At 50.6% G+C, this 25305-nt stretch overlaps 2 protein-coding genes across 8 annotated transcripts in view; both read right to left on the reverse strand.

Moving 5' to 3' along the window:
* Window positions 1-1566, reverse strand: part of CELA1 (chymotrypsin like elastase 1) — a 19645-nt gene extending 18079 nt beyond the window's left edge. For both annotated transcript variants that reach the window (XM_082741317.1, XM_082741316.1), the window contains exons 1-2: window positions 1425-1566; window positions 675-757 (exon numbers count right to left, since the gene is read on the reverse strand). In XM_082741317.1, coding sequence (XP_082597443.1) covers window positions 675-757; window positions 1425-1464 — 123 coding nt within the window. In that variant the 5' untranslated portion in view covers window positions 1465-1566. The remainder of the gene's footprint in view (window positions 1-674; window positions 758-1424) is intronic.
* Window positions 1567-5353: 3787 nt separating this feature from the next.
* GALNT6 (polypeptide N-acetylgalactosaminyltransferase 6) overlaps window positions 5354-25305 on the reverse strand; it is a 35692-nt gene continuing 15740 nt past the window's right edge. For all 6 annotated transcript variants that reach the window (XM_082741364.1, XM_082741362.1, XM_082741367.1 and 3 more), the window contains 8 exons: window positions 16418-16567; window positions 15221-15455; window positions 11673-11790; window positions 10115-10315; window positions 9435-9566; window positions 8723-8824; window positions 8074-8226; window positions 5354-7091 (listed from right to left, as the gene is read on the reverse strand). In XM_082741364.1, coding sequence (XP_082597490.1) covers window positions 6978-7091; window positions 8074-8226; window positions 8723-8824; window positions 9435-9566; window positions 10115-10315; window positions 11673-11790; window positions 15221-15455; window positions 16418-16567 — 1205 coding nt within the window. In that variant the 3' untranslated portion in view covers window positions 5354-6977. The remainder of the gene's footprint in view (window positions 7092-8073; window positions 8227-8722; window positions 8825-9434; window positions 9567-10114; window positions 10316-11672; window positions 11791-15220; window positions 15456-16417; window positions 16568-25305) is intronic.

A 25305-nucleotide genomic window follows, 5' to 3' on the forward strand; every position in this document is an offset into this window, starting at 1 on the left:
CAGGCAGAGGTCACAAGTAGGCAGAGAGGCATGCAGATAGAGAGGGGGAAGCAGGCTTCCCGCTGAGCAGAGAGCTGAGTTATGGGAGCTCCTTTTGAAGCAGAGGCAGAGGCTTAAACCACTGAGCCACCCAAGTGCCCCCTGAATTTCATTCTAAGTGTTGTGATTCCTCTGAAAGTGTGGCCCTTTCCCAGTTAATGTGCTAGGTTTACACATTTAGAATTGCTTAAATCAAAGCCCTGTTACAAAACCAGAAACTCTAAATAGCCAAATAAGCAGCATGCTCCCCTCGGGGGTGGGGGCATGCATGAATGCAGAGGTGCACGGTGTGGCATGGTGTGCGTGTGCATGTGTGCGTGTGCGCATGTGTGAAGAGTCCGGGGTTTGCGTTTCACGCCAAGTCTTACGAGTGTGTGTGGTGTCTCCAGGAACGTAAACGTGGTTTGTGTTCGGGTGTGTGGCTGGGGAAGGGAGTGGGGCTGGAGTTCACATCCCCTCCTCCAAGCCCTTCGCCTGCCTTCCCCACCTGTGCCTGGTCCCCTTCACCTAAATGTTGGCAAGCTTGTTGATACTGATGAGCTTCTTGTGGATAAGGACGTTCACAAACACACATGTACCTGCCCACAGGCAACTCTTGTTTTGTTAGAAGCCGGGGGCTGTGAAGGAACACCTACCTGGGAGGGCCAGGAATTCCTCCGGGCCTCAGTCCCTCCAACTACCCGGGCATTGGTTTCTGGAAAGTCCTGGGTGCTGTGTCCTTTGTGGGGCAGAAGAAAAGTGAGTGATGACTAAGTATGGGGTCAGCTCAGGGTGGGGGGCAGGGAGGCAGTGTGCTTTGTCTGTGAATTCCTCCCTAGCAAATGAGGGCCCCCGCTGAGAGTTATGGGAGCTCCTTTTGAAACCAGGGGAATCTGAACGACTTCTGCTTCCCCAGGTGTCCTCAGAGCTCTGGCAGCCAGTGAAGGACGAATCTCACATCCCTAGGCTAGGGCCCAGAGGCTCCCTGTGGTCTCAGCCTTGCTTGGGGTCATCCTATGGCCTGAGGTCACCTCCCACCTCTACCCACACACACAGTGCTTTGGCAGCATTCTCCAAGGGGCAAGGGCAGCAGTGAACATCCCAGCCAGGCATCTGCTCAGGGTGTCTTCCTGTCAGTGGGGGTGGTGAGAAAGCCCAGGCCCCGGAAAGGGACTTATCTGCTTCATGGTTCAAGGTCCGGGCAACCATAGGGTTCTGCATGGCGAGTGACCCTGACTGTCCCTCTCACATGGGCTCCAGGATGGGGGAGGGGAAAGTTTCTGCTAGACTCATGGAGTGTTCCATCCCGCTCAGGGATGGAGAACGAGACTGGACTTACGGATAGCTTTTGACCCTCCTGCTCAAATCCTCCTCCTTCTAGAACTCAGGCCAGATGACCCACTTACCATAAAGGACCAGGGTGGTGAAGACCAGGAAGCGGAGCATGTCGCCGGCTGAGTGGACCACTGACCCCTTGCCAGGAGCCAAGCCCTCTTTAATATTCCTCTTATCAGCAGCTTTGCAGACCTTGCTGCCAGCCTGCTGGGCTGCCGCTGGAAGGCGGGAAAAATCACAGGTGACATGGAAAAACAAACGAAAAGATCGATTTGCAAGTGAACTAATTTATCTGTTGTTCAAAGACAGAACAAGGTCGGCTGAGAGCTAAGTTAATCATCTGCCTTCAGTTGAAAGGCATCCAATAAACTGTTTTTCAGAAATCGGAAGGGGAGCCAGGACCGGCCTTGCCCGCAGGGTGCTCCCCTTTGGGTCTGTCCCTGCCTTCTGCCTTCCTTGTCCTCAGTGGCACTGTAAGTGCAGACATCCGTTTTGTGTAGGAGGAGTTGGAGGCAAGGGTCCTGTCGGTGTGGACTGTGGGGAGGGAAGCGTGTTTAGCAAGCTCCTCCTGCCCAAGCAGGGAGGTGGGACACGCCCCACGACACCTATGGGCATAAAGCAGGGAGCTAAAGCAGGGTAGATGCCCCTGGAGAGCAATTCTGGTGGAGGAAGGTGTTAAGAAACAGGTTTGGGGAGACTCCGTGAAAGCCACAAAGAGAGCTCCCAGAGAAGGAGAGAGTGAGACAGGTCAGAAGGGGGGCTTGCAGCATAGGAGATATTTTAGGGATGTGAGCACAGAGGGCAGAGGGAACAGGTGAGAGCCAGGTGTGTGATGCAGAAGAGGAGGGCTCTGTCCATCAAAGTCAGGAGGGGAGGAAGGAAGAGGCGCAGGGTGCTCTGCCAGGGGGCAGGGGCAGAGGACTTTGGGTTGGGAGGCCCCAGAGGGAAGGCTATGAGTGGGGTTCTGATTTAGGCAGAGAGAAGCCAGGAAGCCTGCAAAGAGGCAGGAAAGTCACCTGGTTCACCTGAAGGTCTTTGTGGCCTAGATGCTTTCCAGAATTCAAACTTCTTTCTTTCCTTCCCTTCCTCTCTCCCTCCTTCCTTTCTTTCTTTCTCTCTCTCTCTTTCTTCTTCCTTTTTCTTCCCTTCCTCTTTCTCTCTATGATTTTATTTATTTATGAGAGAGAGAGAGAGATGAGCAGGGGGAGGGGAAGAGGAAAAGAGGAGAGAATCCCAAGCAGACTCTCGATGAGCTTGGAGCCAGACATGGGGCTCGATCTTACCATCCTAAGATCAGGACCTGAGCCAAAATCAGGAGTCAGATGCTGAACCATCTGAGCCACCCAGATGCCCCTGGAATTCAAGTTTTGTGCCTGCAGGTGCAGAAGAGGCCTGAATTGTTGGAAGGAGTTCTGTTCTCTATGTCACTGAGGTGTTCAGGGCAATCACATTATGGCGCTTGGGTCACATGAAGGGCCCCCTTTCCAGTCCCACCCCCAGCATTCTAACAGAAGTAGGTGGGAAGAAGACTGAGCTTGGGTAGGGGACCAGGGCCTCTTTGTCCATCCTCCCCCACCTCCCTGCCTGCTCTGGACTTAAGGAAACAGCTCTCGCCCCAGGAGTAGGAGCCCACCTAAAGCGTACTCCATATTCACTCCAAAGTGAGCTCTAGGGGCAGGGCCCATGTCCCACCCACTGCACACACCTTGGCCTAGCTCAGAGGAGCACAATTTGTATTTGCATAAAAACCAACTCTTTAGGAGGCACTTAAGGCCCTCACAGCCTTGCCTGAACTGCGTGCCCAGCCTCATCTCCCCTGCTGGTCTTTTATTATTACTTTTTAAATTTATTTATTTATTTAACAGACAGAGGTCACAAATAGGCCGAGAGGCAGGCAGAGAGAGAGGAGGCAGAGAGAGAGGAGGAAGCAGGCTCCTCACTGAGCAGAGAGCCAGATTCCGGGCTCAATCCCAGGACCCCGAGATCATGACCTGAGCATAAGGCAGAGGCTTTACCCACTGAGCCACCCAGGGGCCCCTGGTCTGACTCTTATGTTCTCACTCTCAGGGTTAGATGTAGATAGTGGTTTGGATCTGCATTTCAAGGCACTGCGTTTCTTCTAACTCTGCAATTCTAATTATAGAAATGCATCCTTTTGAAATAAACACTAGCACAAAAATAAATGTACGAGGATGTGGATTATGCCTTTTTGTCACCAAGTTTTTGCAAAATTGGGGAAAAACCCAAGTATTCATCAGCAGGGAAAGGTTAAAGAACTTGGGATTAACCATATTATGGACTACTCTCTAGCTTTTAAAGAACAAGTTGACTTAAAGGAACTGACATGAAAAGATGTCCTTGAGATAGTAAATGAAGACATCAAATTGCAGATGATATGGTCCTGGGTATGTGTCTATTTGTACATTCATAGAAGAAGGGGATGGCAGGGTTTCTACACAGAAGTTATTACTTCTGGAGAATGAATCATTGTGAGGACCGATTTCACTTTTAAATACATATTGTTAGGTATTATTTGGCTTCTCTACGGTGTTGCTTTTGTAATTAAAAATAAGAATATCTTCTAGGATATTGGCTATTTTTGGCAATGGTGCCAATACTCTGCAGGTGGGAAACAGATCCCTAGGCGGGGGCAGCCATTCAATGCCAAGGTAAGGCTTCTAGAGATAGTGGCACAGGGGCAGCACCAAGGTTTTAAGCAAGATGTAAGGTTTTAGGTTAACACTGAGAATGGTTAGAGGGGTGAATTTTAAGCAATAGTATAAATACTGGGTTGGGGTGAGCCCAACCTTAGCTAAGGGGAGGCCATGAACCTTTCTACCACCCCATCAGTGCCTTCTCCCTCTTCTTGACCACCTACCTTCCCTAGGCTTCCCTTCACCCCTAAATCTGGGTCTACTCTCTAGGTGTGGTGTGTGGTTTTTTCCTCTCTTCTGCTGCCTCCTCACTCCCTGTGAGTCACTCTTAGCTGACTACCCCCAGGAGATGTTATGCTGTTTTTGTGTAGGGGTGAGGAATCTTGGCACCGCAACAGTGCCCCTTCTTTGGGCGTATAAGCTAAGATTGGGTTGAAGAGCTGTTGAGTGATGCCATGGGGAGGAGGAGAGATATTGGGATAAATGGCAAACGATCAACACCTGATAAACGTTTGGATACTTAGTGCAACCAAGAGTAGGGCTAGGACCAGAGGTAGAAACTATGGCTCCCTGTGGTGTACGCACATTGGGATGGCCTTCAAAGCCTTCTCAATTAGGCCCCGACCCACTGTTATACAGGGTCGACTTACACAGCTGGTACAGAGCCAAGGGCCCACAGTTTTTGTTTCTTTAAAAAACAGAAGAAATCAAATGAATACCATCAGCCTGGATTATTTTCATCTTTATACCAATGCAGTTGTAAAATGTAATTTAAGAAATTTTTCATGAAGACAGAAAGAACTAGGTCCTATAAAAGTCATGGTGTGGCCCCAACCCTCCAGCTTCTGTATCCACTGCTCCTTCACCCTCATGTCCCCTTGGTTTTTCAGAGCCACTTGCAGCGTTGTCTCCCTATGACTTTTCTCACTCTAGATGGGTGCTTGTGTGAGATGCCCCCTCAGGACTCATCCCTGAGGCTGAAGGTCAAATGTCACCATCTTTGTGAGGCCTTCCCCCAGTCCCCTAGACAGAAGGATTGTTCTTTCCATGTCACCTAGCATGGCTATGAACATCTCCAGGTTTGTCCTGACTTGCTTCCACCTGCTTCTCCAGCGAGAGTGAGTTCCATGGGGCAAGAGTCTCATCTTACATCTCCTTATGTCTATGTGGGCTTGACACACAGTATGGTGGTTAGATCGGGGGCCAGAGGATGTCAGGGGACAAGAGATAGAGATGTGACAAAACTTTCTAGACATGTTTGGCTCTCCACAGCCTGAATCAACAGATTTGCCAATGGGTTGGCTAAGGGACAATGTGGGGGGAGAAGGAACCAAAGGCAAGTCTCCTTTATCAATGCCATAAGACCTTTATTTTCACTGGGATCTCAGGTCCAATTCTCTTTCCAGGAAAGAATTTCTCCTTTCCTTTCCCCACCCCTGGCCATATCCTGGCCACTCTCTCCTCTCCCTGTCTGGGCTACCCCAGAATGTTTCCCCTACAGGGTCCTGACGGCTCTGAAGGAATTTACGCACTTGTGCGGGGAGAGGAGGCTGTGGTCCCACGGCGCCATCATGTGGTGATGTTCGAGATGACAGCCTGCTGCCAAAAGTCTGAAGCCCTTCTGGAAGGAATGGGACACCTCCTTTGGGCAGCTGGGCTCTCTAGTTCAGGCAAAGCGGCCATGCGTGGTGGGGTCCATCTAGCTTGGAGAAGAGCTGATATGCATGTCGGGTCTGCGCCATGTGGGGACTCCACGTAGGCACAGCAGATGAGGCCATTTCCACGATCATGCTCGATTCTCTACATAGTCTCTGCCGCCTCAAACTGCCCAGGGCTCTTGCTAGTTTCATCCGGGTTCTGGTCTCATGTTGCCAATACCTTGCTGTGTGGTGTTGGACAAATTAGTCATCTGGCTTCGGGTTTACGATACAAAAAAGAGAGGGTTGGACTACAGCAACAGTTTTAAATGGTGCTCACAGACCTTTAGGGGTTCAGGGGCTGTTGGGCTCTGTCTTCACTTGACCTCAACTTTGCCCACTGCCAGTTGGCTTTTCACCTAAGTTATATACGGGCCATTGGAAAAAGGCTTCTGGGACTGAGGCCTGAGACTCACTGTCTGCATGAGCTTGCTTTCAGACTAACATCCCAGGGTCCCCAACTGTGGTCTCCCTCATGGCTACCTGATGCCGCTGTTCTAGGCTCTGCAGAGGTCAGCCAGCCAGTAGTGATCAGCACGGAGGGAGGAGAGAATGGGAAGGCTGATGGCTAGGTGTATAGTGTTCTTATGGTGTGGTGGCAGGAGCACTGGTTCAGCATTCGAAATCAAGTCTCAGTCTTGGCTCCTGCCATCCACTAGCTGTGGGACTACAGACAAGCACCTTATTCTTTCTCTGCCTCTGCTTTCTTATCTGTAAAATGGGCCTGGTTGTTCCCGGCCTGTCTTTCTCACAGGGTTACTGTGCAAACAAAAGAAGATAAAGGATTTCCGTCAGGGTGCTTTCTATAAACTAATTGGCTCTAGAAATTTCAGGCAATATCAGCAGGGAGACTCCTGTAGACCTGTAGTCTCTCTGTTTGAAGGTACTGTCTCACTAGTTCTGTGGGTGCCCAAATGACCAGGGACTCAGGACGTGACTGCAGAGGTATTTTTCTGGAATTCAGAATTGCTGCCTTGGGCCCTACCCAAGTTGCCTTGTGCTTGGAACTCTGTTTCAAGAACAGGAGGTAAGCTCTAGAGCTAGTATCATATGTTCCAGTGGTTTCTTTCATCAACGTGGAGGACGGAAAACAGGCCCTGCGTTGTTGCAAGGAGTAGAAAGATCCTGCCTTGATATCCATTGGGTTTAGAAATCCATCTTTAAGGCCTACAGAGAAGCTGATCAACAGGTTCTCAAATATCAGGTTCCCCAAAATCCTATTTCCTGAGAGGCTTGGATCCCCATGGGAACCCCCATGGGGGTGATTGAGGACTTAGTTGAAGAGCCAGTGCTGGTGGGGGTCACTGGGGTTGCAAGGGGCCATGGCTGGCTTTTTGTCCTCAGATGTCAGGCAGGTACCAGATCCCAAGTTCCTGATTAGCCGGTCCTAAAAGAGGATACAGTAAAAGATCAACCTGGGCTTCAGATCTCTAACAGTGCTAGTAGGGGACAGTGAGATGGGGAACAATAAGGAAAAAGCAAAGGAAATGCAACAAGACACAAAGGGGACATTTCTAAATTTCTTTCTTTGCATGCCAGCTCCCCTGAGAGGATACATTCCTGAGTTTCCACCTGGGTCCAGAGTCAATCTCCCACTTCCGGCTTTAGCCCGAGCAGCTGGAATAGAGGAAGGCGGGACCATGGGGCTAATGCTCTCAGGGACCCCTCTTCTGAATGGCCAGGCTCAAAGGCCTGAGCCCCTGCCGCCTACTCCCACCTCCTGCCTTTGATCATATTTACAGCCTTTCTTATGGCCCGTATCTGCCTTGGAGACTGGGGTATGGTGGGGTGTGGAGGCCCATGGGTACTGCTAGTCTGGGTCCAGTATTCTAGAAGTTACATTCTGTATCCTGAGGCAGTATGGTATACTAGAAAGACCCTAGGCTTTTAAGTCAGAATGATTTAGGTCTGAATCCCAGGCCTGCCATTTACTAGGGACCAGCTTTGCCAGCTTCAGCGGGCTCATCTCCACCGGGGGCAGCACTCCCTCCGCGGGAAAAGCCTCTGGAAGAGTAACCGTTGTAGGTGAGTGTGAGATTTGTGCCCGGCGCACACATGCCAGCAGGAACCGTGCGTGAATCTTCACCTGCATCTCCTTGGCTTCAGCCTAAAAATCCTCGAGCCACGACAGCGATGGCCGGGGACCCTAACTCCCAACCTCCCAACCTCAGCTTCCTATCAGCAGAGCCGGACCTCAGCAGACGTTCCTTATGCCCCAAGACCCCTGCCCGGGACCAAGCCTGCTGTCTCCATCCTCTCCACAGTGTCTTGATCTTCTCGATTGGCTGAAGATGCAGAAAAGAAGGAAGGGGTGGGGGGCAGCTGTGGTTGCAGGCTCTGATTCTGAGCTTTCTGGGCAGCTGACTCACCTGGGTCAGTTCCCATTCCTCATCCTTGGGGACTTGGCTGTTTTTGCCAGTGAAGTGACAGCTCCTCAGGCCCAGGGTGCTGGCACCGGCGTGTAGACACAGCTGCTTTGCAATGTTGTGGCGAAGGTCCCTCTGGGTTGTGTACTCAAAGTACTAGAAGTCAAGGCAAGAGGAGGTGGAGAGTTTGCCTGCTGCCTGCCAGAGCCAAGCGCCCTGAGATTCCAACCAGGAATCTTGCTTCTGGGGGAAGCATGTGAGGGGGTGCCACACCTCAGTAATTCATGCGCCGCCTTCAGAATTTTTACCAGATCTAGGTTTTTCTGGAATAATGTTAATATATATATATATATATATATATATATATAAAGATTTTACTTATTTGACAGAGAGAGAGAGAAAGCACAAGCAGGGGGAGCAGCAGAAGCAGACTCCCCATTGAACCGGGACCCCCACCCCCCTGCTCAATCCCAGGACCCCGGGATCATGACCTGAGCCGAAGGTAGACGCTTAACCGATAGAGCCACCCAGGCGCCCCAGGAAAGGACTATCTTGAGTGGATAAAAGAGGCCTGTGGAGAAAGGACTTGTTCCAGAAGCAGGCTTCAGTGGGGCCTGCCCGGTACGGTGGGGGTCCGGGGGGGGCCGCATACCTGGTTGCCACCCAGGCCGTGGCAGGTGTACATGATGAGGGGCTTCCCCCCGTGGTTGTTCTCACCCACATCCAGACACTGGTTGGTGCCGAGGTTCCGGATCTGCAGAGCGGCGAGCAGAGAGGGGAACCAGAATGGCACCGTTAGGAGTGGTGTGGTTTGTCGTGTGGGGCTCAACTAGAATAAATCTGTGTGGCTCGAATTCTCCTCTGCTCCTTAACCCACACCCCTAGAGATAACAGCAAAATGAGGTGCTGAGCCCAGAGGCTGGGCATGGGCAGGCTGGGGAACCTCCCAGGCTGCCAGGTCTCTGGGAGAAGTCCTCGACACACGGGAATTTCCTTCCGAGCAATGATTCTCCAAGTGTGATCCCCAGACTGTCAGTCTCCCCTGAGGACTTGTTAGAAACGCAAATTCTCCAGCCCCGTTCCAGTCCTACTGAATCAGGAGCCCGTGTTTCAACATGCCTTCCAGGTGATTCTGATGCAGGTGAATGAGAACCACTGCCTAGGGGTTGTTTCCCCCTTATCAGATTTTAGTTATCTCTAGAAGCCCCAAAGGAGCCTGCCAGTCTTCCTTTGGGTAAAGGAGTGTAGGGAGTAGAAACTGATTCCTGTTTGCCATCCCTGGGTGGGGTAAGTGGTCCTGAACCGCTCTTGGGGGTGGGGGTTTCTTACGATGATGGGTGGGCAAGTTGGCTTGGGAGACTTACAGCTCCGTAGAAGGTGGGCTTCAGGTCGGGAACAAACATCTCTGGATAGATGTTGTTCAGGAACCAGGAAAAGTTGTGACAATGTAGTTGTTCCCTCAGCTTCAGTCGTTCCGAAATGTCCCCAAAGGATTTCTGTCAACCAAGCCAGCCCCCAAAGAGTCAGTCCCAACCGGCCTTGACCTGCTCGTACAGAAGAAGTAGCCCAGTTTCTGGGGTCCCCTTCTTCCAGAATGGGTCTCCTGCTCGGGACCTGTTGGGGCTACTGGCTTAGCCCCACATCTAAGCGCCCCTGCCGCCCCCACTTTGGCTTTAGGACCCCAGCCCATAGCCTCCTCCCTCCCGCATCTCCTGTGACTCCCCTGTCAGTTTTCACCCAGACCTCAATTCTGAGCCTCTCAGAGCAGACCCCTTCGTCCTGTGAGAGGTTCTTCAAATCAGTTCTCCCTCCCCTCCTAAAAGATGCCAGGACTCTCCAGGCGGGGACGACAAATCTCTCCTCATCGCCCGTCTTCAAACTCCGGCCTCCCTGGGCTCTAGCTCACAGGGTCTGAGGGGTAAAGGGAGGCACTGGTGTTGCGGGCGTAGAGATGGGCGGGCCTCTACCATTAACCCCTTGACTAGGGTCTGGGTTGCTGCACTTTTCTTCACCCAAACCCCTCCCGAGTACCATTTCCTCTCACCTCTTGGGCCATCTTTGCTGCCTGCATATTTCTCCGATAGAAAATCTCCTTGTAGCTATCCATCCAGACCTCAGCCAGGCGCACCTGGTTGCGAGCAATGACGCTGATGCCCTTGGGGAAGGTGTGAGGGCTCTTGGTACGGAACACGTGGCCTACCACAGAGCAAGGGATGATCTCCAGCTGGCCCCCGCACTGCCACACCTGCCACAAGAGGACACAAGATAGGGCTTTCAGGGGGGTCGTGGGTCACTGGTCACTGCCCACCCCTCCCAAGCAGCTGTTCTAATCCCAGGTGCTAGGGTCAGGGAAATGCTGCTCTCTCTCCTAGAAAAAAGGACATGGACCAGGAGTCTTCCTAGGCCATGACTATGCTCTATGATGTTAGTTCAACTCTGATTTACACAAATGGAGGTTTGCAGGATCCTAAGGGTTATCAGGGCCCATTTTAGAGAAAAGATGGTTCACTAACATTGTGTCTGTATACCTACTCAGAGCTTTGGTCCCTTGGTTTGTTGACCTGTAATTGGGATTTTTGTCAGCTCACCCAGGTGTTATGGGAAACTCCAGCTCCCTCGAATCAAGATACGCTCGTGATCCAATTAGAACATTACTGCATCACTTGTAGTAAGGCTAGTCCATTTCCAGGTGGGCTGGCCTGGTCACCTGAACCTTCAGCACTCCACCTTCCCAGGACACTGAATGGAGGGCGGAGGCCCATGAACGAGCCTAGAATCAGAACCCTGAGAGCTACAGGAACTGACCTGGGGACGCTTCTCTAGGCTAGTGGAATGATTTAAGACATCCCTCCCACCTGGGTTCTCTCTTTCTTAGGTTTTATGTTAGTAGGCATGTTGTTATTCATTTTAGTAGGGCAGCAACAGAAATACACGGTCGTAGTCATAGTAACACAGGCATTGGTGTTACTATGGCACTGTGAGAAGTGACTTCACACACGAACTCATCTACTTGCTAATTACCTCTCCCCTTAGCGTGGGGGATGTGTGCGGACTTCGTGAAGAGGAAATTCTTTCTTCCTAACCTAATCCTGATTTGCCTTATTCCCGGAATCCCTCAGAGTTTGGACTGCCATCTTCAGTGATGCTGAATTTGGTGAGCAGAGAGTAGGAAAACTTCAAAGGCCACCAGGGCCTGTGTCCTCTAACCTGGAAGGGGGAAATCCGACTTTTCCTGAGGAAGGACAGCGACTGCTGACTGACCTGTTCCACCTTCACCCTAACACTTTTCCCACAGACCTCATGAAAGACATCACCAGGCCCCACATGTCCAGTTGCTTTACCACTATCATCCCTTCCCTCTGAGGAGCTCAGTAATTTGTTCTGAGTTGTCCAATCTGATTCCCAAAGCCCTCCCTGCACAGACGGGAGGGGGGGAGGTGAGCAGAGGAAAGGTGCCACCAGGACGGGAAACAAACAACCTTTTAAGTCCATTTCCAGCTGTGATAACCACCCCCCCCCAGGCTGCCACGGCCTTAGAGACAGGGGCTTAGGCTGTCCCCTGGGCCACGGTGGCTCCCCCATGAAGCCCTCTTCACTCTCACCCGGAAGGACATTTCCACGTTCTCCCCTCCCCAGATCTCCATCTGATTATCATAGGTACCGATGTGCTCAAAGTAGGACTTGGAGATGGAGAAGAGGCCGCCGGCAAACGTCGGGGATCTGCGGAGACAGAGGGAGAAGCACGTGCATCTTTGTGGGGGAAAACAAGCAGAAGCCTGGTGTGGAAAGCTGTGGCCTTGGTGCTAGCCTACCACCCACCACCTCGATTACCTCCTCCTCCCTGTCCATCCCCCCTCCCCCCACCTCCTTTTTTCTTTCCTGGGAGGTGCAGCCCCACTTCTGTTAACTTATTCATTCAGCAAACGTGCGCGGGGCCTTATTGTGTTCTTCCCACCTTCTGGGACCAGGCCAAGAAAAGAGGTATTATCATCCCTCTTGAAAAGCCACTCATTCATTTGTTCCTGGCATGTTACGTCAAACACGGCCCGCCGGGACCCATGCTGCACGTGAGGCAGGCAGCCGAGAAAATTCTCGTTGGCTGAGAGCTCAGTCTAGCAGCCGATGGGAGAGGCACACCATCCTCTTCTTTTTGGCAGCAAAGTTCCTAGAGCACTGGCGATACTCAGTTATCAGAAGCTGTGTGAAGCGGTCTTCAAAAGAGGGTGCAAACCATGAACGAATGAGTGGTATGACCCGGATGGACCCCATTCTGTTTTGAAACCCCTGGTCCTTTTCTAGGGACTAGAAAGCCATGGTGTTAGAAGGGCAAAGTCTTGCTGCACCAGAAATTTTAGCTTTGGGGGAAAGCTGCCAGCTGCTCTGAGCCAAGAAAACTGAAAAGAGATGCTCCTGGAAAGAGAGGAGGAAGTGAGGGGAAATTCAGCTCAATTTGGACTAATGGGTAAATCTGGAGGTTCCAAGGAGCTTCTGGCTTTCCGACGAAGGCAGGGAGGTACAGATACACTGTAAGGGAAATGGGCAAAAAAAAAAAGTCTCATTCCTAGACCTCACATACCATGTTGCTCATAATAGAGGCCGGGCTAAGAGTTGAGTGCAGGGTCAGAGACTGAGGAAGACTGGGGCAAGGAGTCTCTATAGAACCATTAGCTGTTGGCAGCTGCGCCCTGGCCAGCCTGGCTTGGATGGGGTTTTGCTGCCCTCAGTGGGTGGCTCCAGGTGCTACACTCAAGCAGCAAGAGACTGAAGCCTTCTGGGTAATTCTAGAACCTAACAAAGTGCTTTACACACAGCAGGCGCTCCATCAGTGCTCACCAGACTGGACTGATGGGTCCAGGAGCCTGACCTTGGAGTCCTCCTGTGGTTCCCGAAGTAGGAGCTAGCTCCCAGAGCCACTTTCTGGAAGGAATTTCACTCAGGAGACTCATGCTCAGGCAGGCTTTCCGTCCCTGGTTCTGGCCTCTCCCAGGCATTCTAAGCCCTTCCCCACCATAAGTCCTGGCAAGGCTCAGAGAGCCCTGGGACTCCAGATGATTACTTTGGAGCTAATCTGCTTCTTCTTGAGGGTCTCCCTGACCTGGGCCGTCTCTTGGCCTTGAGAGGTGTCTCTGAGCTAGAAGGCGCTGACAAATTACCTCTGAGGATAGACCTTACCTGCGGACTTCAATGTAGACCCACACCCAATACCCTCTGACAACTCCCTGTACTTCCTGGGCCCTTTTCCTCTCCTCTTAGGCACCTGCCAGCTTTGAGAGTGGAGGATGGGAGGCTACTGCCCACAGGCCTCCTGGTGGGCTACCATGCAAAACGCCCGGGGTAAGCCATGCACACGGCCAGGGCGCCTACACCAGGAAACAAATCCATTCCTCAAACACTGGAGCTTTGTCTTCTAGTGGCATGGTCCTCAGACACTGGAGCAGGGGACAGCAGTGATGGGCGAGGGCCAGGTGCCCTGTCCCTGACTCTGCCACTGTGTGCCTGGCCCCCATTTTGGGGAGGGGGGCTTTGTTGCCGTGCACACCAAACAAAAGACATCCATGAAAGAAGTGCTGGGTCGGTAGGGACTTCCAATTCCTTTTCTCTCTCCTGCCCTCTCTTTTCTTCTTTCCCTCTTCGGATGCTTCTTTTCCTCCTTCTAATGGAGACAGAGCAAGTTGGCTGGTTGGGACCATGGGATGCCTCCCTGTGCATCCACGGGGTCTACTGAAGCTCTGGGTGGCATTTCTTAGGATTTGGGCCTGCGGAGGGGAAGGAACTGCAACCCTCTCCTCCTTTCAATCCTTCCCTCTTAACCTCTCTGCTTACTGATCCCAAACCTTTGCTCCCTCCATCCCTGATGTATATTCAGTTAGGTTTCCTGATCAGTATGGGAAAAAAATGGCACAGACAATCCCAAACCAGAGCACTCTCTACAAGTCACTCCCCAGCTCCATTTGGCTGAGGCATCTGGTAAAATAAACTTGTGGGGGCGCCTGGCTGGCTCAGTCAACAGAGCACACGACTCTTGGTCTCAGGGTCATGAATTCAAGCCCCGTGTTGGGTGCGGAGCCTACTTAATAAATACATAAAATAAAATAAACTTGTGGTCCCTAACAATGCCAGAGGGCAATCTGGAGAGGGAAGGACAAGGTGGGTGAATGCGGGGCAGACCCAGCTGGGCATGAAACAGTGGGTCAACTGGGGCACTAGGGTGGCTCAGTCATTAAACATCTGACTTCAGCTCAGGTCATGATCCCAGAGTCCTGGGATCGAGTCCTGAATCAGGCCCCCTGCACAATGGAAAGCCTGCTTCTCCCTCTCCCACTCCCCCTTCTTGTGTTCCTTCTCTCACTGTGTCTCTGTCAAATAAATAAATAAAATATTTAAAAACAAAAAACAGTGGGTAAACTTTCAAGTATCCACACCATAGCTCAGGGGCGGGCACACTAGTACAGCCTACAGGCCAGAGTGGGCCTGACCTCATAAGGCGCTGGGCAAAGAATGAGTTTTACACTTTTCAATGGTGGTTAAATGAAAACAAGCCAACAAGGAAGAATGTGCAACAGACTGTACGTGGCTGGAGGACCCCAATGACTTGCTGTCTGCCCCTCTACAGGAAAAGTTCACGGCTTTGGTAACACACTGCAAACAACTAAACACAGATCTAGTTTCCTTCAATGTTTCCAGGCCTTTCAAAGACAGTGACCTGGGAGTATAAGGCCCGCTATTACAAGGGCAATTTGACAGTGGCCTCTACCCCCCATCTCTCTGCACCTCTGTATGTACCTGTCATGAACTTCTACATGTGGGTAGCAATAAGGAGACAAGTTATGTAAAGCCCTCAGTCACTGCCTGGCACAAAGTAAGTGGTGAAGAAGAGCGGTGGGTCATAGTGGGAGGCAGCGCAGGGCCCCAGTTAGGGGCTTGGGCTTTGGATCCTCATTCCACCAGGTGCATTGTCTGAGGCTGACTGCTTTTCCCTAGGAGGCTGGGTTCTCCCCTGTAAAGCAGGCTAATCCTAGTACCCGCCTCAGAGGAGATGAGGAGTAAGGAAGCTCTACCACATATTTCGTGGCGTGCCTAATACACGTGCACCTAAGACGGCCCGGGTCCCTGGAAGCCAGCTGGGGGCTCAGCAGGCTACGGTCCTTACTTGATGGGGTAGGTCTCATCTTTGCGCCTCTGCTTCTCATGGGCAGGGAGAGCCTCCCAGCCAAAGGTCAGACTCCAGTCAAAGTTGCCACGGCTGTGGACTCTGCCCCTCGGGACGGGCTTGGAGAACTCGAAAGTGTTCAGGTCTATGGTGACGATGTCTGGGCTCACCACCGCTGTCTCCTCCTCAGCAATGCGAGCCAGGAGGGGCTCCAGCCAGCCGTGGAAGCACTCACCTGCAGGTCGGGACCAGAAGACAGCAGTCAGGGTTGTGCCCCAGCTGAGCCTAGGCCCCACACCCATAGGGAGACTCAGGAGGGCAAGAGAACCTTCCCGATACTCCCTAGTGTTAGAGAAATGGAGGCAAGTGCCACAATTGTAGAAAGCATAGAAAGATCTCCCGAAGCCCTCCTACCTAACCCCCTCACCCAACCAAAAGGTGGAGGTAACTTTGAAGGGAAGGACCCGGATGGGTGACCTTTAGGGTTTCCAGCCTCTCGGCTACATCAGCCCTCCAAGTGTGGATTCAGAAGGGGGTGTTCCCTCTTCCAGAGGGACCGCACCTCAAGTTTCAGCTCTGGTTCTGGAATAATAATCCACTTCACTCATCTAGCCCTTTGAGATTTTCAGTGAACGGTAGAGATTACTTTATCTGGCTGTTGGTCAGTAAGGTTGGTATCTTCATTCCCACTTTACAAATGGGAACTGAGGTTCAGTTACTGGCAGAGCCAGAAGGCCAAACCAGGTCTCCTGACTCTGAGTCTAGAGTTTTCCCTAATACGTATCACCGCTTTCAGGGAACAATTTCTTTCCGGACAACGGCGGGGAGGTGTCTGGGTTTGGGGCAAAGAGGAGGCCTTTTGCACTCTGTGTGGCCCTATGTGAGAGCTCCATACAAACTAGTTCCCATGGGTGACAGGAGGCCTCTCTGCGGGCTGTGCTCAGAATGAGGTACCCAGCAAGCAAGGAAGAGAGAGGAGAGTCTGGGGGCTCCAGAGCACATCCTTGGGCTGGGATGAGCAGAGGACATGTGAAGCTAGCTAAAGTGAGTCCCAGGCCACCTTTACTCCCAGAAATAGCAGGGACCTTGGTGATGCCCTGGCCCCTCCTGCTCTTTGCTCCCCCCGGGTGCGGGAGTGGGGCGGGATGGGAGCACCCTCAGGCCTCCCAGGTTCGAGGCTGGTCCCCTTGTACTCACAGTGGGCGTCCAGGAAGGTGAGCACCTCCGCCTGGGCCACGCTGGCCCCCAGCAGCCGGGCAGTGATCAAGCCCTTCCGCTCCTCCTGCCGCACGACCCTCACGACCTGCATCTTCTTGACGTACTGCTCCAGTTGCTCCTTTAAGTAGTCTGGAAGGGACAGCCTCCTTGGTGCTGGCTCACCGCTGGGTGGTGAACCCCGCGCCCCCCTCCCCCACGGTGAGCAACCAAGCTGGGTGCGCTGGGGCTCCCACCGGCCCGGACACCTACTGAAGGAGGCAATTCCTTGGGTGTGGCCAGCGCCTGTGTCCACCAAGCCCACTGGGCCAATCCTTCGCTGGTTTACCTAGGAACTGCCCCCCCAACCCCCCTCCCCACCATGTCTCCAAGTCAGGACCTCGGAGTTGTGGTTCTTTGGTCTCTAGTCAAGGATAAACTTCTGCCAAAGGCACTCAGCTGCCCCTGGGTCTCTGCATCTTCTCAGCCACCATCTTTCCTAATTGGGATTCCAGTCTCCTCTCTTCCCCACACCTGGGGGGCTGCGGCAGTCCTTTCTCAGGACCCCGACTCCCTGTCTCCGGGGCCCTCCCAAGTGAATGCACAGGTAGAGCACACAAAGACTGATTTCTGGCTTGCTGGGTCAGCCATAAGCAGTCGTGCTCTAATCCTCTTTATTAACCTCTCTGCATGGAGAAATCTTTAAGAAGATGAAAAGATACTGAGCAGCTTTTTAATTAAATTTTAAAAACCCCAGGTACCAAGTGTCGGCCCTGTGGCGGTCGCAGGGTGAGTCTGCCGCTCAGAGAAGTGGCGACTGCAGAAAGATCAGTGACCCCCCCCCCACCCGCCGGGGTTGTGCAGGGCTGGGGAGCCTGTAATGGGTGCAACCATCCTGAATTTGGGGGTGTGTGGGGGGGAGGATAGCTCTGCTGAGATCTCCAGCTCCTTCTGCGACAAGGGTTTACTTCATAACACTGCTATTCATTCTGAAATCCTCAAGGCTTTCAAAATAGCTCTCTTCTGAAACAATCCATGTTGAAACCCACTCTGAATCTTATTTATGGTTTATTCACCGCTCTACGGTTCATCTGTGCCACGGTTCTGCTCCCGACTGTGCAGAATGGAGTGGCCTAGTGTTTCAGAAGAGGCAGAGGGCAGGCATGACAGAAGTGTGACCTTTCTGGGGCGCCTGGGTGGCTCAGTGGGTTAAAGCCTCTGCCTTTGGCTCAGGTCATGATCTCAGAGTCCTGGGATTGAGCCCCACATTGGGCTCTCTGCTCAGCAGGGAGCCTGCTTCCTCCTCTCTCTCTCTCTGCCTGCCTCTCTGCCTACTTGTAATCTCTGTCTGTTGGGTAAATAAATAAAATCTTAAAAAAAAAAAATTAAAAAAAAAAAAAGAAGTGTGACCTTTCTGTGTGGGGCTGTGGGATCAGCCCAGTGCTTAGGTCTTGCTTCAAATGCAGTGTTATACAAATTGTGGGGCCTGAACTCAATTAATTTTGGGGGAGTATGATTGATTTCTCCTCCTGGCCACACATAATGCCCAAATACTTGAGCACCTACCATGTGTCCACCATTGAACTGGGTGCTTACATGTCGACTTTCTTACTTAATCTTTTCTATGAAGATTAAAATGCTCTGAAATCTGGTTATATTCCCTGATATTTAGGACTCATTTGGCTTCAGCAGTCCAGTGCTCTCCAAACATGTGCTCACACACCGCCCAGATGCCAGACGTTATCCAGGGCAGGGACGGGCCTGGTCTGGGTCTTGCCCTCAGGAAGCTCCTGGGCTCATAATCCAACTAGCACCCCATGTGCTGGCTCTAACAGGAAGGAGGAGGGGGGAACGTCAACCAGGAGCCTCACCTTCTCAGCATGGCTGATGTTTCCCCTGAGAACTTACCTAACTGTGCGCAGAGGAAGTTCATGGTGGTGGAGATAACCCAAGGACAAAGCATCATAGGAAGTGGGTTTTGTGGTGAGAGACTGAGAAGCACTGAGCTGTGAACCCCAGGGGGTGCTAGGCTCTACAAAGCCCTTCTCCCACGCCTTCCTTCCAGTGTCAGATGGTTAGGCTGGACCCGGGGCTTCGGAGCATGAGCCCTCCGCCCTTCTAGGGGAGTGAGACAACTCCCCTAAGGAATGCCTCTCCTTCTTGTCACACCCTTGGACCCACCGGACATCTGTCCAAGATATGAGCGGAGCTGACTGTGGAGACACAGGTGAGCCCATCTATACTCTCTTAGGTTCCCCAGACGCTTGCCTCCTAATTCAGGTTCAACAACCCCGGCCCAGCTCCATTCCTCATGACTGGCGTCTATGAGACTCCTGTGACCTTGAACACACACGCACTACTCAGTCCCACTAGCATCTATATGCAGGTGGCTCCTAGGTCTTTTCTCCTGGTCTTGCCATCTCCACTTGGGAGTCTAACAGCACCACAAACCTAACATGCTCAAAATGGATCCAGATTGCCTCCCAACCTGCCTGCTTCTAGTCTCCCAGAGTCAGGATGTGGTACCAGCATCCCTCCAGCGGCTTTAACCCAGAAGTCATGCTGGATTCTTCCCTTTTCTCACCTACCACAATCAGTCCATCAGCCAGTACTTATGTGCTCTCTAATAAATAAATAAATAATAAACAAAATCTCTCTCTTTTTTTTTTAAAGAATAAAATACTTAGAAAAAAAAAAAAAGAATAAAATACTTAGGAATAAATGTAACCAAAGAGGTGAAAGACCTGAAAACTATAAGACATTGTCGAAATAAATCACAGATAAATGGAAATCACAATAATAAATCACAAATAAATAAATAAGCAAATCACAAATAAATTGAAAGATATACCATGCTTTGGAGGGGAAGAGCTAATATTGCTAAAATGTCCTTACTACCCAAAGCAATCTACAGATTCAGTGCAAATATCAATAGCATTTGTCACAGAACTAGAACAAATAGTTCCAAAATTCACGTGGAACCACAAAAGATCCCAAATAGCCAAACCAATCTTGAGAAAGAAAAACAAAGAGAGAGGTATCAAAATTACAGATTTCAAACTGCAAGTCATAGTGTTCAAAGCCCCAAAACAGACACATAGATCAACGGAACAGAATACAGAGCCCAGGAATAAACCCGTACCTATAGGGCTAATCTATGACAAAGGAGGCAAAAATATACAGTGCAGGAAAAAAAAAGGTCTCTTTAATAAATGGTGTAGGGAAAACTGGATAGCAACATGCAAAGGGGTAAAGCTGGACCACTTTATTACACTGTACACAAAAATAAACTCAAAATGGTTTGTTAAAGGCCCAAATATAAGACCTGAAACTATAAAATTCCTTAAAAGAAAAAAAGTAAGCAGTAATCTCTTGGACATCAACTTCAGCAATATTTTTTTTCTGGATATGTCTCCCCAAGCAAGGGAAACAAAAGCAAAAATAAATAATTGGGACTACAACAAACCACAAGGCTTTTACACAGAGAAGGAAACGATCAACAAAATGAAAAGGCAACCCACTGGAAGGGAGATGATATTTGCAAATCATATATCCAATAAAGGGCTAATATCCAAAATATGTAAAGAACTCATACAACTCAACACCAAAAACCAAATAATCTGATTAAAAAATGGGCCAATGACCTGAATAGACAATTTTCTAAAGAAGACATACAGATGGGGGTGATGAAGTCCCAGGACCTAAGTCAGGTTCGGTGGGGTGAGGAGGTTCGGAGCCGACGACTAAAGCCCTCATCAGGGGTGCCTGGGTGGCTCAGTCGTTAAGTGTCTGTATTTGGCTCAGGTCATGATCCCAGGGTTCTGAGATCGAGCCCCATATCAGGCTCCCTGCTTGGCAGGAGGCCTGCTTTTCCCGCTCTCTCTACCACTCCCCCTGCTTGTGTTCCCTCTCTCACTGTCTTTGTCAAATAAATAAATAAAATCTTAAAAAAAAAAAAAAAGACATCCAGATGGCCAACAGACCCATGAATAAAAGATGCGCAACATCACTCATCATCAGGAAAATGCCAATCAAAACCACAATGAGATATTACCTCACACCTGTCATAATGGCTAGTATCAAAAAGACAAGAAATAAGTGCTGGTAGAGGATGTGGAGAAAAGGGAAACCTGTGCACTGTTGGTGGGAATGTACATTGAGGCTGCCACTGTGGAAAACAGTATGGAGGTTCCTCAAAAAACTAAAAATAGAAGTACCAAACAATCCATCAATTCCATTTCTGAATACCTACCTGAAGAAAACAAAAAATCTTATTTGAAAAGATATATGCACCCCTCTGTACATTGCAGCATTATTATTATTTTTTAAAGGATTTTATTTATTTACTTGACAGAGAGAGATCACAAGTAGGCAGAGAGGCAGGCAGAGAGAGAGAGAGATGAGGAAGCAGGCTCCCTGCTGAGTAGAGAGCCCGAAGCGGGACTCGATCCCAGGACCCTGAGATCATGACCTGAGCCAGCGGCTTAACCCACTGAGCCACCCAGGCGCCCCATTGCAGCATTATTTATAACATCCAACATATGAAAGCAACCTCAGTGTCCATCAATTGATGAATGCATAAAGAAGATGTGGTGTATATATACAATGGAATATTACTCAGCCACGAAAAATAATGAGATCTTGCCATTCACGACAACACAGCTGGAGTTAGAGGGTATAATGCCAAGTGAGGTAAGTCAGTCAGAGAAAGATAAATATGATTTCTCTCATATGTGGAATCCAAAGATTTTATTTATTCATTTTAAAGAGAGCAAGAGAGAGCAAGCATGAGTGGGGGGAGGAGCAGAGGAAGAGGGACAAGCAGACTCCCACCTGAGCGTAGAGCTTGATGTGGGGCTTGATCCTACAACCCTGAGATCATGACTTGAGCTGAAATCAAAGTCGGAGGACACTGAAGACATTATGTAAAGTAGAATAAACCAGAAACAAAAGGACAAACACTGAATAATTCCACTTATATGAGATACTTAGTCAAATTCATAGAGACAGGAAAGTAGAATGGGGTTGACAGGGGCTGGGGAAAAGGAGGGAAGAGGGAGTCATTGTTTAAAAGGTACAGAGTTTCAGTTTGGGAAGATGAGGGAGTTCTGGTGATGATGGATGGTTTCACAACAATTTGAAGGTATTAAATGTCACCGAAGGGCACGCTTAAAAATGGTTAAGATGGTAAATTTTATGTTATGCCTATTTTACCACACACAGATACACACACAGGGAAAATCCAAACACTGACCACTGCTTACAAAGGTCTTGGATTCAGTTTTGCTCATCTCTTCAACTCACTTTGTACCAGTGGTCTTTTTGTCTGTTTGCTCGCTACAGCCTCGCTGCCTTATTTCTGCCCCATTAACACACCTAACCTCAGGGGCTTTCCACTTAGCAGCGACCAGCTAGAGAAGCCTTTCCTGGTTACCATGACTACAGCAGCTCCCTGATTACTCACTAGCCCATCATCCTGCATCCTGCATTCTTTTTCTTTTTCCTCTAATTTCTTCAGAGCACTTATTATCTGAAATTATATATTTTGTCTTTTCCATTAAAAAAGTAAACTGTATGAAGACAGAGACCTTGCCCAGCAGGTTCACTGCTGTAGCCCCAGAGGCCGGCCCAGGGTGTGGTGCCCTTTAGGTAACTAAAAAAGAATACTTATTAAGCAAATCAGTGAACGCCTGCTTTTGTTTACTCTTCTCTTGGGGCTCCCCCTTCTCTTCCTTGGCTTCCGGAAAAAGCTAGAAAAGAACAACAGAAAAGCCTTTCTTGTAGGCAGGACTTCCTCACTCATTTTTCCTGTTTTGTTTGTGTTTATTCTGTTTTCATGCCCATCTGTGTTCTTTTCAGCCTTGAATCTAACTGCAACTGGGAAATTTTTTCTTGATTAATCCATTTGGAAGGATAAAAGGAGAAATAAACAAGTATGACACCCTTTGGGAATGTTCTACGATTCACTGGTCCAGATAGAACATACGAACACGGGGCCGAATTTTCAAACTTAAATCAAGATTCCTTGTCGGCCACTTTCCACTTCCAGGTGATGAAGTTCTAGAACCTAGGTGAGGTTCAGTGGGCTGAGGTCCGGAGCCGATGACCAAGAAAGAATTCTTGAGACATCTTTGGTGCAAAATGGTGGTTTATTAAAGCACGGGGACAGGAAGAGCTGCTGCCCCGGGTTGTGAGGGATGGCAGGTTATGTACCCTGCTGTTGGGGGAAGGTGAGGGGAAGGGAGGTTTCAGTGGAGTTTTCATATGCTAAAGAGGGCCTACAAGGTGCCAGGATGTTCCAGGCCTGCCGGAGGCCTTGCCCTTGCTGCTGGATCAATGTTGTCTTTAGACCAGCCATTAACATTAAGATCTTTGGGAGACTTTTTGGTGGGGTGTCACAATCCTGCTATCAATCGTCTTTGTTAGTGAGATTTAGAACATTTGTAAGCCAAGGGAGACTCCTGTCTAGCAGGATTGTGAGCTCTGCAAGTTAACTATTTGCTTATTGTTCATGGCAGTCAGGGCTGCCTGAGGGATGCTACACTTATGGAGGGGAAAGGGTGAAGAGGGGGTGCAAGGCGCCAGCTTTTGCTTTGTCCTCAGCCAGCCTCCTGCTCCCTCATCACAGGTTTAAGGAGGAGACAGGCAGATGCAATTAACATGTGGAAATGGAATTTCTCTATGGGCAGAAACAGAAGGAATCAGCAGAATGGAAGCTTTCCTGGAAAATCTGGTACCCAGAGTTACAATCGAGAGGCCTTCTTATATTATAAAACATGTACGGAGGTAGGAGAGAGAAGTGATAAAGCAACTTTACCTGTTGAAATCCACCCTGGAGGTTGTAATTCAGCTAAAATTAGAGGCTTTGAACAGTTCCCGACCTGTATTACTAAGAGTTTAGGAGGCCACGAGAGGACCTGTCACTCCAATTCTGAGCAGCATGGGGAGATGGAAGGGGGGGGCATGGAAATCTTGAGTTAATCCCAAGTGCTCCCCAAAAGGTCTCCTCCCTGGGTTTCACAGTGCGTGTCCTTAGGGCTGCCCTTCCCTCCTTCCCTTCCTACAGCACCGCCCCCCCTCCCCCCCCCAGTGGCCACCACCTCCTCCTCACCCCTCTCTCCCTGAGGAACTTGCTCACTGAGGATCCTGTTCACTTCCTGACTCTCTGGGTCGCAGGTGTATCTGATTTCCTTCCATCCATCTAGCAAACTCCCACAGGAGGGAGGTCTAGCTTCCCTCCCCCTCAGACTCCCCAAGGGGCTGGGAAGGGCTTTCAACACCGGGACACCCTGTTGGGGGCACGGTGGACCGGTGGGCCTCAAGGGTCAGTTTCGAGAAGTTCGAAGAGTGTGCCAGACTAGAAGCGTACCAGGCTGCTGAATGGGCCATGCAGGAATGAAATCTGTGCCTGGGCTTCGGACTCCAAAGGGGGAAAGAGAAAGATCCCCAGCCTGGCACCAGGCCTCTCAGGCCAGTATCAAACGTCTGTGTCCTCATGGTCATACCTCTACTGCTGGGCACCAGGGGAGGAGGGCACAAGAGCGTGGACATTGTGTTTCCGCAGAGACACAGCCCTTGTTTTATGCGTAATGGGAGCCGGTTAATCGGATCCAACGGTCAAACATGCGGGCAATTTTATCCCGCTGTGGACCACGGCAATTTCTGGCCACGGATCTGAGTTTTTCCCCTTTCCCCCAAGGAACTGACCACTACTGAAACACCTCTAGGGTCCGAAAGGTCTCGAGGCGGGGTTATCATAGGGTCAACAAATCCCCTGGAATTACATGCAAAAAACGTAGGTGTGTGCACCTTGGTGTAACAAGTGTACACTCTTCTAGGGAGGGACCAGAGTTGTAACAGATTCTCAAAGAGGCCAGGCTGCAGAAGAATAGGAAGGAGAATTGGAAGGCCTGCTTTAGGTTTTTTTAGGCAGGTGACTGAGGGTAACTAGAACTGGCTCTCAGAGAGCCAGAGAGAATGGAAGCACATGTCTGGGGGCTGGCTAGGGGCAGGCCCTTTGGAGGAGCCGTGGAGGCCACTGCCAAGTCCATCCCACTAGGCACAGGCTGCCGTGCCCTTGAGAGGCCACCCATGCCGGCCTGGCCTTATGTCACTTGTCTTGCCTGGTCAGAAGACCTCTCCCTTTCGGATGCTCAAAATTCTGACGGGTGGCAAGCTGAAACAGTTTAGAACTCCCATCGCCCAGGTGGGCAGCCAAGATCTGCGGGGAGAAGGGTCTCCAGAGAACCCAGTTTGAGAGGAAGGACAGCTGATACCCTTGCTCTCATTCCAACCATCCCATTGCTACTGAGATTCCCTGCAGGGCCCTCCCACGCCCCTCCCATGTCTGGCAAACTCTCTGTTCGTCCCTTCCAGAAGACCAATCTCTAGCTCCTTATCCACAGACCCTATGATTGCATCCCTGATGCTGATTTGCCCTTGCTCTGTAAGTGGTCCTGCTGGGTGTCTCTTCTCCCCGGGGGAAATGTGACCACCCTGAAGACATGGTTCTCACACTCAGCTCCTCCTTCCACCCCTTGCCTCGCCCCATTCTATTGTTCCGGCATCAGCCTTACTCTAGGGCAGGAGGGAGACTGGGGAAGGTCAGAAGGTAGCAGGACACTGGAGGGGCCTCGGGGCATACACTGGGAAGTGTGGGGTCAGGTCCTGCCCTTGAGAAGGGAGCACAGGCCCCGGAGGATATGCCAGGGGAGACACAGATGCCATGTGCTACAAGGAGAAGGCCGTGCCAAGCCTAAGGGGAATGCATTGGTCCCACGGCCCCTGCCCCTGTTCTGGCCCACTGTCCCACTCTCGGGTGACTCCAAGAACTTCCTCTCCAGAGTTGGGGTCCTCTGCCTCCCTTCCTGATATTCACCCTCTCCCAGAGC

This window comes from Mustela nivalis (assembly GCF_964662115.1).
Source record: "Mustela nivalis genome assembly, chromosome: 7".
In the NCBI taxonomy this organism is placed as follows: domain Eukaryota; kingdom Metazoa; phylum Chordata; class Mammalia; order Carnivora; family Mustelidae; genus Mustela; species Mustela nivalis.